The sequence below is a fragment of the Littorina saxatilis genome, linkage group LG12, assembly GCF_037325665.1.
Source record: "Littorina saxatilis isolate snail1 linkage group LG12, US_GU_Lsax_2.0, whole genome shotgun sequence".
In the NCBI taxonomy this organism is placed as follows: domain Eukaryota; kingdom Metazoa; phylum Mollusca; class Gastropoda; order Littorinimorpha; family Littorinidae; genus Littorina; species Littorina saxatilis.
This window is the reverse complement of record NC_090256.1, coordinates 74,917,881-74,930,369: the sequence shown is the minus strand read 5'-3', so window position 1 is coordinate 74,930,369 and position 12,489 is coordinate 74,917,881. Positions and strand designations below refer to the sequence as shown.

Sequence of the window (12,489 nt, the reverse complement as noted above, 5' to 3'; positions counted from 1 at the left end):
CTATTATTTTTTCTTTTACCCGTGTATTCAATATAAATATGTATTCTGTATTCATTTGTTTAGTAGAATGTAGATTTTATGCTTATCATCTACATACGAGAAGCCTGTTGAATATACACTGTGTTTGATTGTGGTTAACTTGTAACTGCATACGTTTTTGGTGTGACATGACTATTTTGCTAGGTAATATTCAGAGGTTTTGCACTTTGTTGACAGTGTTGATAACCAATGAGTGTTTGGTATCAAATGATGCGTCGAAGAATTTCCATTTTATTGATGTATTTCTTTATAACGGTTTTGATGTAGTTTTCTTAGTGCGGGAGTTTTTGTGTATTTTTGAGGGATTTTAACTGTAGCTTCTATGGAGGCTGACAGCAGCCTCGAAACTCTCCCCCCTCCGTCCCCATTTTGTTCTGTGGTCCCAGAGCGACGTTTTCATTGGTTCCTTAGCTGTGACGTCAGGGACAGTCATGGAAGGTATATAAGCTGTTAGTCTCTGAGGTTCGGGGGAGTCTTGGCAACCAACCTGGCTTAAGTGTCTAAATGGTATACCGGACTTCCCACTTAGAGTTACAGCATTGCTTCTGTGCCTGTGGAAAAAGTTGTGGGAGGGTCCCAACCTTAATACCGAACGGTTGTGGGAGGGTCCCAACCCAGTACAAAGTATTTGTTGTCATCTCTAAGTTGTCCTCCGGGGTCTGAGCAACCAACCTTAAGTGTCTAAATGGTATACCGGACTCCGCCCTGTGGACTGAACTAACAGGGTTAAAAACAAACGTTCCGCAGTCCGGTCGCTTTACTCTTTTACTTTATTTTTATTCAGGCCCCGAACCCCTGCCCAAATTTTCAGCCATTTTTAGACATAGGATATTTTTTTCAGTAGCGTATTTTGCTAAGGGTACCTACGGGTCATGCCCAAATTTTCAGCCATTTTAGGACTTAGAATATATTTTTAAGTAGTAGGAAAATTACAGGAATAGAGTGAACCAATGTACAGATATACTTTCTGAAAAGAACCTAAGCCTTGTATTGAGTTGTTTTCATGATTTGTTTTGATTCAATACAATTTTGAACTTCACCTGCCTCTTCTTGAGTTTATATTCTGTGTGTCTGTTTGTCTTGTCGTGTGATTGTCATCCTGACAAATGACCTTCAAACAAGTATAACAACTAAGACACAGACACAGACAGTTAGAGTTAATGTGAAGCTCGTCTCACTTTCGGGGTACAAATTGGTGTCAGAAATGTGAAGCTAAGACCGCTCGGCTTTACAATTGTATGCCACCCTTAACTCCTTGCAGTTCTTTCCTTTGAATTACGTTCGTATATAGGCTACGTACGTTGGATTTACAGGCGGTTTTCGTTCACTTAGGCCTAGAGATATCAAAACATCTTTTTGACAAGAGATCATATGCAATGAGCTCCGCGGAACACAGTCCAACACCAAATAACCTCATTGCCTTGCTATTTTGGAATAAGGAAGGCTTTAAATACGTCAAGCAGTGAATGTTGTCTTTGACGCCATCTTATTCCATGACGTGCGCTGAGTTCTTCACTTGCTGTCATTTTCTTACCATTATGAGTTCGGACGAGTTTTTGAAAGCTGAAAAAGCACTTGACAGCTTGAACTAAGATATATGGGAGCGATTGGGAACAATCAGCAACAATGACGATGTTTCTGGGACACATAAAGATGACCCCCCCCCCCCCCCAACAGACGAAAATAACTCGGGTGTGTATGAGTTGTGAAAGAGTGAGTACCCTTGCTTTTAGTGAGACAAACAATCCACCGGCCAGTCACTGGCGAGGGCGTTACGGGAACACTCTGACAAGGAGCACGTATGGATTATGTGTCTACCAAAAAACAAGGGTATTCACTCTTTCACAACCCGAACAAACCTGACAGAATTATTCCGAACATCGTCTATTTCATTTTCCGCGATACTGACCACAGCAGTCCCCGCGGTTGGTGATGACCACAGCGTGAACTTCAAACAGTCCTTCTAGGTCCACGCGCCACCAGCGGTAAGGGTTCGAATCTGTGTCAGCCGTATGGGTGCAGTAGTTGATGTGAGTTGCTTTGTTGCCGTCCACAGCACGCTCGCTTCCGTGGGCCGTGCTCTGTGTCGCTGGCTTGTTTAGTGCTACGTTGCTCAAAGCTGCAACACCAACAACAACTAATAACAATTCGAGTGAAGCGAAATTAATATATACATTTAGTCAATCTTTCAGCCTGAAACTAAAAGATCAACACTAAAAGAACAGCCAACACCGAGACTACAGTCATGTAGTAAGGCTTCGCTAGCCTAAACCCGAAGACTGAGACGGGTCCAGCTCCACTCCGCAAAGTAGGTGAACGTAGTGCCAAATTAACCTTTGTCTTTAATTGTGAGTACATTTTCAGAGTAAACATGGCATAAATATATATACTCACGGAATAAAATAACTTAACATTGTTTAAAATTTAATATCTCAAAATCGGAAAAAGTTACAGGAGTGATGTTTGTACCAACGTAAAGCTTGTTCAATTGCTCATTATGGACAAAAACCCGGAATAGTCTGGCTTGTTCCGTTTTTTTGCAATTTGAGCTCAAAGACGCATGGTGTCATTTTGGAGTTTACAAACTTAGCACTGTGTGTTTGACAGCGCTGTGCGGCGTGCACTGGTTGATCGCAGCCGCAATTAAATTACACAGGAGCAGTGAAGGTTAGCCTCAATACGTTTAGTAACCAAACAAATTTCATTGTGAAGTCGAAATTCGATCAACCCTAATGAAGCGGTCTTGCTGAGGATTGGTGACACGGGGCCGTCCTTGGCGAGACAGGTCTCGAACGTTACCGTTGTTTTGCTGGTACCTTCTTCGCCACAAGGCAACTGATTGCCTGGTCACTCCGAATCTCTTAGCAACATCAGTATAAGTCATCCCTCCTCTCAATATCCCTATTGCGACGAGTCTATCGTTCACACACGTTCGTGGCATGGTGAAAGAGAAAGACAGAGTGGACAGTTTTGGGCAAAGAGAAAGAAACATTTTAGTGAGTTGTTCTCACTCACAAACAAACGGACAAACCAAAGGCAGTACTTTCATGCAATATTCGTGGATCAGCAGCAGACCTTTTGCAGGTTTAAAGTACGGGTAGACGTGCCCCGAGAGTCAAAGAGTGCAGGCCTACCTGTTTACAGCACACACAGCGTGCACTGGCTGTCGGCAGCGTCTAGTAAACTCCAAAATGACACCATGCGTCTTTGAGGACCAATTGTGAAAAACTAAGCAACCGAGAACATTCCGGTTTTTTTCCTCTTCTCAGGAATTGATGGTTCTATGATCGTACCACCCCGCTCTCCTGCAACTTTTTCCGATTTTGAGATATTAAATTTTAAAACATGTTAAGTTATTTTATTCCGTGAGTATACTTTTGGATTGAGGGAAATATAAAAAAATAAGATGAAATCATTTTGGATCGATTGATCGATTTGTATCGCACGCTTGATTAAGGACAAAACTAAATATTCAGTATAATGTCGCCCTATCGGACTTAAAGGGGACGTAAGGATACACAAGAGACAAATAACTATGACGGTTGATCACTCAGCTCCGAATATGCTTCTCCGAAGAATGCAAAAGGAAGCAGAATGACTGGGTTTTTGTTGCGCGTCCCAGTGGTGAGATACCCTTAAAGTGTAACTAAACAGACATTTTGAAGTGTCAGCTTTACTGAATTGCTTTATGTTTTGTCCAAGTATAGACCTGTAGAAGCGATACTGGACGATTTTTCCAACGTTTACTGTGTTTTCTGATTTACTACGATTTTTTAAAAGTGTTGAACCCATTTCAGATTTACCTGCTTATCTGTTCTTGATTTGATACTTCCAAAGAACAAGTGGTACTTTGAGTTCCGGTTTTATGTTTTAACCAATCAGAATTTGGTTCCTAAATAAAATCGTCTGCTGCCTGTCCCAGCAGAGTCGGCAACAAGCACTGCTTGCCACATGTGTGATGTTACTAACAGAAATAGCCATAAATTGTGCAAGGTAGCAATGTAAATGAATTGGATCTAACTAATGTGCTTGTACTGCATCTCTGGCCTTTGAATACACTCCAAATGTACTGGCTCAGCGTGAGAGGCAACATCCTGTCGAAGTCGTAAGCACGAGGCTGACTGGGAGATTATTATTCGAAGAGCATGCTGAAACGGATTGTAAGTACAATATTTTACATGTTCTCGACATTTCTGTTGATCTTTCCTTAACTTTAATTGTTTCCTTGATTTAAAACCCTAGGGCTTGTATTTTCAGTTGTGATACTAAGCACGTATCTTTACCACAGTATCTGATCACTTCACACTTGAATTTTGGAATGATGAAGTGGAATTATTTCTGGATCTAATTTATTCCTTGTTCCCCCACTCTCGATTCCTTTTTTCGCCACATATGTATTGTCGTGTAAGGGGGTAGATGCGTGTACTGGCTGATTTTTTTGATTTTTTTTACTTCGGTCAGATACAGATGATTGGAAAAAAAACTTGTCAAGGATTTCAGAATTTAATAGATCTGTTCGAAGTTTTTACGGGATGGGTCCTGTTACAATACAGACTGAATGTGCGCAAGATGAACTTTTGATTAAACATACACACACAAATGAATCTCTTAATTTTGTTATACGGCGAATGTCCAGTTTCCACCACCACGTCTGTGGTATGTTTTTATACTGTTTGATTGAATAGACTGACGTGCATTCTCTCGCAAATGTGCGCGCGTGTGTGTTTGTCTGTGCCTCAGACTTATTAATCAAAGATGATGTTGCACTCATTGCAGATCTATGCGACAGGAGCAAGTGGACAAGACAGCTACATTTGTCTGAGCGAAGATCCAACGGTAAGCTCTTTTAGCCGAAGACAGCGAGCCTGGGTGCATGTGTTCTGCGCGAACTTAGAATCCGGTTTCATTCTAGAATGGACCGGGTCCAGGTTGGAATTCTAACCCTGCGCAAGTACAGGGGTGCCATTCTAGAATGAAACCCTTGTTGCTGGTCCATTCTAGAATCGGCCGTGCGCAAGGTTGGAATTTGGGTCCAAGTTGGAATAGTCATTTCAGTTAGACTATCACACAGCCAAAGCTGTTTTTGTTTTTTGTGTGTTTGGTTGGGGTTTTTTTCGGGTTTTTTACACTTTACTCAAAGACATCGTGAATTGGGATTGTGATGTTCTGAAAGTGATTACGATTTTGAGAGACACTCAGCACTGATTGCTTCGAACGGAAATTTCCGGACTGACAGTGTTTTGCCGATCTCGCTTGTAACTTTTAATCTTATTCATATACATGAAGTTGGTCTTCTGAATTGTGAAGATATAATGTCAACTTTTTTTTAAACCTGTGACAACAGCTCTATAACTCACTCTGTCCTTCTGTTGGTCTGTCTGTCGGTTAGTCGGTCTGACTGCCGTCTGTCTGTCTGTCTGTCAAAAAAATTGTCAAAAAACCGGACATTTCCGAGAGGGAGACAGCGCTGACATTGCAAGCGGCTCTCATCACAACTTGAAACAACTGCCCTGCAAACAATACCGCCCTGGTAGTCCCCCTTGCTATGGTCTGCCTTTGTTTATTGCGTACTCAGGAGTATCAACTTTCTTGACATGACATGACATCGCAAGATCGCCAAAGGATTTTTTTCAGGGGTAGACAAATCAGCCCCATTTTATCAAAGGGAAGGTGCAGGTGGAGATAATTCAAGGGAAGACAACTCTGTCTTACCGACAAACATTACGGCCCCCTTTATTCAAGGGTTTCATTCTAGAATGGCACCCCTGTCCTTGCGCAGGGTTAGAATTCCAACCTGGACCCGGTCCATTCTAGAATGAAACCGGATTCTAAGTTCGCGCAGAACACATGCATGCAAGCTTCTATCATGTTCGTGTTAGTGCTGCAGGGCTATTAGACGACTTTTCATTATTCTTGATTTGGAGATCCATGCAGGGTATTAGAAAGTGCAGAATATACACGTTTGAACAAATACGATGTGTTTGCTCTGAAAAAAAGAAAAAACGCAACAAACAAACATTGTATTTGTTTAAAGTATCACAAATATTTATTACCTGTATCTGCATGTTTTGATAATGATGAAGGGTAAATTACTTTGACGTGTGCTTTTTTTTTTTTAACCACACTGATAACGAATGATAGAAACACAGACACACTTAATAACATATCCACAAAAATTGTAACAATAAATGTAAGCTGAACAATGCCTGCAACACATTTCAGGCCTCAGAAGGAAGTAATTATGAGATTCAGACAGAGAGAGAAAGCCCAACACGAAACCAGTTGTGACATTTTTTATTTCATTATGTAATATTAAAAACACGACAACAACGTATTTCCTGAACTTAGTTTCGTGCAATTATGGATTGCAAAGTATGTCTAATTGAGTGGCATAAAGAGGCACAGTTGCATGAAAAACCAACTCGGATCTTGACTAGGATCAGGATTTTACATGGACACAACCTAGAATTTAACATCCTGGGGGGAGGGGGGTACTGCGCCTTTCACATCAAGATGTAAAGATCTATTTTAAATAATACTTATTAGAAGGGAACAAAATCAAACAAACTACAACAATCGTTCTGAGGGGAGAGAATTACCTCTTCCGAAGAAATTACCTCCCTTGCTTTTCTTGTCGTGACTTATGTAGAGTAAAGTGAATAGAAAGTGAATCAGTCAGTAACAAAAAAAACCACAACATTTCTTAAGATCAATGAGGAGTCTTGAAGTATTTGTCAATGTTAATCTTGTATGCATAACAAACAATATATTACGGATTGATAATTAAAGAAAATCGTCTCTTCTACAAGGTTGACCCCCCCCTAAAAAGGACACCCACAACCATGCAAATTACTTCTGCATCTGTTGAACCAATTATTTTATATATGGTATTCATTAACTTCAGTTTATGTTCTGCCTTTCCAGTAAGTGGCAATTTTGTAAATTGAATGGTCTGACTAATGTGCAATTTTAATTTTTTTCTCCAAATTCGGGGGTCGACTAAACAGAACGAGTTTTGACATTGAGCGGTAGCCATTTTTACCTAATTTAAACCCTCCAGGCTTTTACCTTTTTGATTATTTTGAATGTCTGAGTATGTAAAAACATCCCCTTCAACCCCCAGGCTATCGATGACCTGAAGAAAGCATGCAGTTACAGCTAGGTTCAGGGCAATCCTCAGACACGAAAGCGTTGGTGTCATTGGTGATGCAAAAGTTAGATAATTTAACCTACAAATTTGCCACTTTGTGAACTGCACATGCATAAAATCAAGTTTAAGTATGCTGAATATGAAGTTATCCAGTCAATTGGTGTAGAAGTTATAGCATTTCTGTCAGTTAACAGTATTTAAAATCTCTAAAGTAAAATCTGACATATTCGAAAGTTTTGCATAAACACCCAGACAATTTTTACGATATTCTCCTGAGCTTCTCCACTTCTCAGCCCTGTCTTGGAAATGAATTCGAATAAGGCAGTCACAATAACTTAGTTTGGAGCACCCATCAATCAGAATAAGCATTAACTTTTGACACAGGAAATATCTTCTACCGAAAGCTCTCCTGGTTTTATTCTACATTTTTCCTGCATAATGGTAACAAATTTAATGATAAATCTAAACAACGAAGTGACTGTGGTAAGATGAACAAAGTTAAAAAACAAAGGATTACTGTAAATGGTTTACGAATCGAAATCTAAACAAGTTTTAATGATAAGTAAAATGATAAAAAAAATAAAATAAAAAAAAGCTAACGTCCTCGCATTTGTCCAGAATTATTCCATGTTTAACATGGGAACAGAGGGATAATTGGTCTAAAGAATTTTTAAAAAGGAGGGTTAGGGTAACCCTAACCCTCTTTGGACTATCTGTATGCAATGCCCGCTATAGGTGAAAGACTTTTGTGGAAGCCATGGAAGAATGCATCGCTGTTGTGCTGGTTCAGCTTGAGGTCCTGTCCTAGCGAATATCCTGCACACACAAAAAGACGACTTTTTAAGCCACTTATGTTGCATTCCGTGACATAGCTTTGTTAAAACCGTGTGCCTGATAATAATGACAGATTTTGTTGATATACATTTTTTTTAAGACACCCCATATAATATTGTTTGACAATCTCTTTCAACATAGTTTACGAATCACCAATGTGTATACAAACGCAAATAACCCACAGGTCAATAAATTACTTTCCAGAGAGAGAGAGAGAGAGAGAGAGAGAGAGAGAGAGAGAGAGAGAGAGAGAGAGAGAGAGAGAGAGAGATTAAAACTAGAAAATGTGTGCTATATAAAACAAGGATAATCACTGTCAAATCTTTGCTTGTACCTGCATGGTGTTTACTGCGCTATATACACAACCTGTTTTATTTCATTTTATTTTTTTATTTTTATTTTTTTTGGGGGGGGGGGGGGGGGGGGATGTTTTGTGATGAGGGTTTTTTCAAAGCCTTTACTGCTTTAGTCATTGAATCCACCCGACTTCGATTTATTGTTCAGTGATGGGTAATTGTGTGACCAACTATGTAAGTTAGTGATTGTTCTGGCTTCATACAATGACATTGCATTAATTTTATAAGTGTATGTGTGTGTGTTTCAGGCAAAAGCTGATATTACAGTCTTAGTTGTATGCAGTACCTCTGCTTCTTCGTTCAGGAATCAAAGTATACAATCTAAACCGATTATTTTGTTCAATAATGTTCAGCTTACCATCCCGAAGAAGGCAGTAACGTGCCGAGATATTGATTATAGATATTAACGTACCTAACCTGGTTACTGGTGTGTTTTCTTTTTATTTCAATAATGTAAATGTGTGACAACTTGCAGGGTACTTGATGTTCAGAGCAATTTTTCTGGCAAAAGACCTTTTATGGATCAAAGAAAACTTTTGTCGTGGTGCACAAGTCAATCAATTTGGTTGATAAATAATTTGTGCTGCATTTTCCCTGGTTCCAAAACGTAGTATGTATTACCACATGTCCTTACCTGTCATTGGCATCACATGATTCTCTGCAAGCAGTCTTTTGTGGAAATACGTCATTTAACACTTGCACTTATAGTAGGGCTGATGGGGTCTATGTCGACCAAAAGAGTGGGATTCTCTGTAGGTCGAGTTCCTGTAGGTGGATTCCCTGTATACCTAAGACTTTAAAATTGGCAATCTAGTATACAGGGAATCCCACAGGGTGCAGTTTTTCAATAAAACTTGCAAACCATACTCGAATTTCTAAGAAATATCAAAAAAAGATCGAAAAACATCAAACGATGTCGCTAAGCATCACGTGACTTTCATTGATATTAGCAAAACGCTACAGGAACTACACCCTGTGGTATTCCCTGTATACAAGATTGCCAATTTTAAAGTCTTAGGTATACAGAGAATCCACCTACAGGAACTTTTGGAAAGCAGTATTAAAATATTGGCTGGATAATAACCACTACGATCGTGGGACAGTCGGGCCGACTTTATTATGGAATAATGCATGCATAACGTATAGTGGCAAAGTTTTATTTTTGAAAGTTGGATACAACGAGGTGTATTGGTATTAACTGACATTGTATGTTCGGGAGACATATTATCATATCAAGACATATGTGATTTGATTGGATATTCGCCAAACCGAATTTTTGAATATAATGTTGTAAAAGCTGCTGTGTCATTATTTATGAGGAAAAATGTTGTAAATATGACTGATGATGTTTGTATTACCTTACCACTGTTTAACGGCAAAAATGTGTTAAGTGCCAGAGAATATAGGAAAGAGATTATTAATATGAAAACAGATGTACCATGTTCCGGAGGATTTTGGAAGAGAAAGTTTAATGTAGAAATTGATGAACGATCTTGGATAGTTGCCTATCAGTCAACACAAGAGACTAGATTAAGAGTTTTACACTGGAAAATTATGCACAACATTTATCCGACCAACATTCTCCTGTGTAAAATGAAAGTAACGGAAACTAATAAATGTAATTACTGTTGTGATGTTACTGATTTCATTGAACACTTCTTTTTTGAATGCCCGGTTGTATATAAATTCTGGAAGTTTATTGAAGAATTTATTTTTCGTACTTTAGAAATTAAGATTGTTTTGAAAGTTAGTGATGTTTTATTTGGTATGCATTTTGTAATGGTGAAAAAGGCAACTATGTATAAATTGAACCACATTATCTTAATCGGAAAGATGTGCGTTAGTATATATAAAAAAACAAATTCTTTTTTACCGTTGGAAAGTATTTTTAATAGGCAGTTACAGATAAGAAGCATTTTTGTGTGAGTGTTCGAAGAACAAAACGTTAAAAAAGTTAGCTTGTTGTACTCGATAAGTTGTATTTAATTCATTGTATGAGATATTGTTAATTGTTGTTATTTATTTGAATAAAAAAATTTGAAAATTGTTATGGCCAGCTTGTTAACGTGAGCATTGTGTATGTTTTACATAGAATTGAATGTGTTTGTCGTTGTGTCTGTCATCTATCCTAGTCGTTTGATTTAGAATAAAGCAAACTTATTACAATGACGATTTTCTTCGGTTTTTGATGAAGGATTGGCATCAAGACTTTTCCTATTTTCCAACTCTGCCACCATACACTGGCCGTTCAGGTCTGCATGTCGACCACATGGTGTGTGATGCTTACATGACCACCAAATGGAAAATCAGTTGGTATTTGTTATGTTTTTGTGTAAGCACAATCTTCATACAAGTAAACAGAAACAGTTTTGTTGCAAACAGAGCCTTGATAAGAAAAAATGCTTCTAAGTCAAAATACATACCCCCTTTTTCGTATTGCGTAAAATATACCCATAAATTCTGGACATCATATTTTTATTTTTTTTCACAACAATGAAACCAAACTTTGGCATATGTTTTAGCAATATATTCACAATAAAACCTATGAGTTTGAAGGCTGCATCTTGTTTTGTTTATTTTTGAGAATTTATTTGCAAACCCATGCAAATGGCCAGTTTCTGGGGAGAGACTGGGGAGATAATGGCCAGTATAGAAAGAGTTAATAAGTAAACTAATGTCAGAAGTAGGTATTTACCTTGTTTGCCTTCGCGTTCTTGATAGCCCGCTGCAGCATTTGTATCACTTCCCTTGACATTCAAAACGCCAATGTATTTCTGAAAGGAAAATAAAGATATTGACCGAAACATCACACAAGTGGTATATCATGCTAGGTTTTGTTTACAGTGCCTGTTCTACGACCACATCTGATTGTAATTTAAACAAGAAGGGCAAAGCCCATACGACTCACATGCTTTACACATTTTTCCTACCAAAATACATGTGACCTTGACCCAAGGTCAAGGTCATGCAACACAAAGCTGTTAATTCAAGACATAGGAAGTACAATGGTGCTTATTGGCTCTTTCTACCATGAGATATGGTCACTTTTAGTGGTTCACTACCTTATTTTGGTCACATTTCATAAGGGTCAAAGTGACCTTGACCTTGATCATATGTGACCAAATGTGTCTCATGATGAAAGCATAACATGTGCCCCACATAATTTTTAAGTTTGAAACAGTTATCTTCCATAGTTCAGGGTCAAGGTCACTTCAAAATATGTATACAATCCAACTTTGAAGAGATCCTGTGACCTTGACCTTGAAGCAAGGTAAACCAAACTGGTATCAAAAGATGGGGCTTACGTTGCCCTATATATCATATATAGGTGAGGTATTGAATCTCAAAAACTTCAGAGAAAATGGGAAAAATGTGAAAAATAGCTGTTTTTTAGGCAACATTTATGGCCCCTGCGACCTTGACCTTGAAGCAAGGTCAAGATGCTATGTATGTTTTTTGGGGCCTTGTCATCATACACCATCTTGCCAAATTTGGTACTGATAGACTGAATAGTGTCCAAGAAATATCCAACGTTAAAGTTTTCCGGACGGACGTCCGGACGTCCGGACGACTCGGGTGAGTACATAGACTCACTTTTGCTTCGCATGTGAGTCAATAAAGAAAAACTGTATCCATTTATTACTTCTCTATTTGTGTGTGTTTGTGTGTGTGCAGGGGCGGATCACATCATTTTTAAGGGGGAGTTTCCAAATTTCTTTTAGGGACAATTTGACGATGCGAAGCGTTTAGTTGAAGACGCGAAGCGTTCAACCTCCTTGGGGGGGGGGGGGGGGGGGGGGGGGGGGGGGGGGGGGGAGGGGGGGGTCCGACAAATGTTGATAAAAACAAGGAAAATGGATCAATCTGAGCCAAGAAACATCCCCTAATACACCTTCCAAAAAAGTAAATATATTAAGAAGAAAAATTTGAATCACAACAAGGACAATTGATCGATCTGGCGCAACCTGAGCAAACCAATTAGCCAACTTCTTTCCAAAATCGTCACTTAGAATACAAAGGCCGGCTCCTAAGTGGTCCGGAAACCCCGGAACCCCCCTCCGGATCCGCCCAGTGTGTGTGTGTGTGTGTGTGTGTGTGACCGATGACCTT

The 12,489-nt window shown here is 39.1% G+C and overlaps 1 protein-coding gene and 1 long non-coding RNA gene across 2 annotated transcripts in view; one reads left to right on the top strand and one right to left on the bottom strand.

Annotated features, from left to right (window-relative positions):
* The window catches only part of LOC138981534 (fucolectin-like), a 3,992-nt gene extending 1,069 nt beyond the window's left edge, over positions 1 to 2,923 (bottom strand). The window contains exons 1-2 of the mRNA XM_070354481.1: positions 2,839 to 2,923; positions 1,949 to 2,158 (exon numbers count right to left, since the gene is read on the bottom strand). Coding sequence (XP_070210582.1) covers positions 1,949 to 2,158; positions 2,839 to 2,923 — 295 coding nt within the window. The remainder of the gene's footprint in view (positions 1 to 1,948; positions 2,159 to 2,838) is intronic.
* LOC138982765 (uncharacterized) overlaps positions 1 to 12,489 on the top strand; it is a 265,337-nt gene that overhangs the window by 144,605 nt on the left and 108,243 nt on the right. The gene's annotated exons all lie outside the window — the stretch shown is intronic.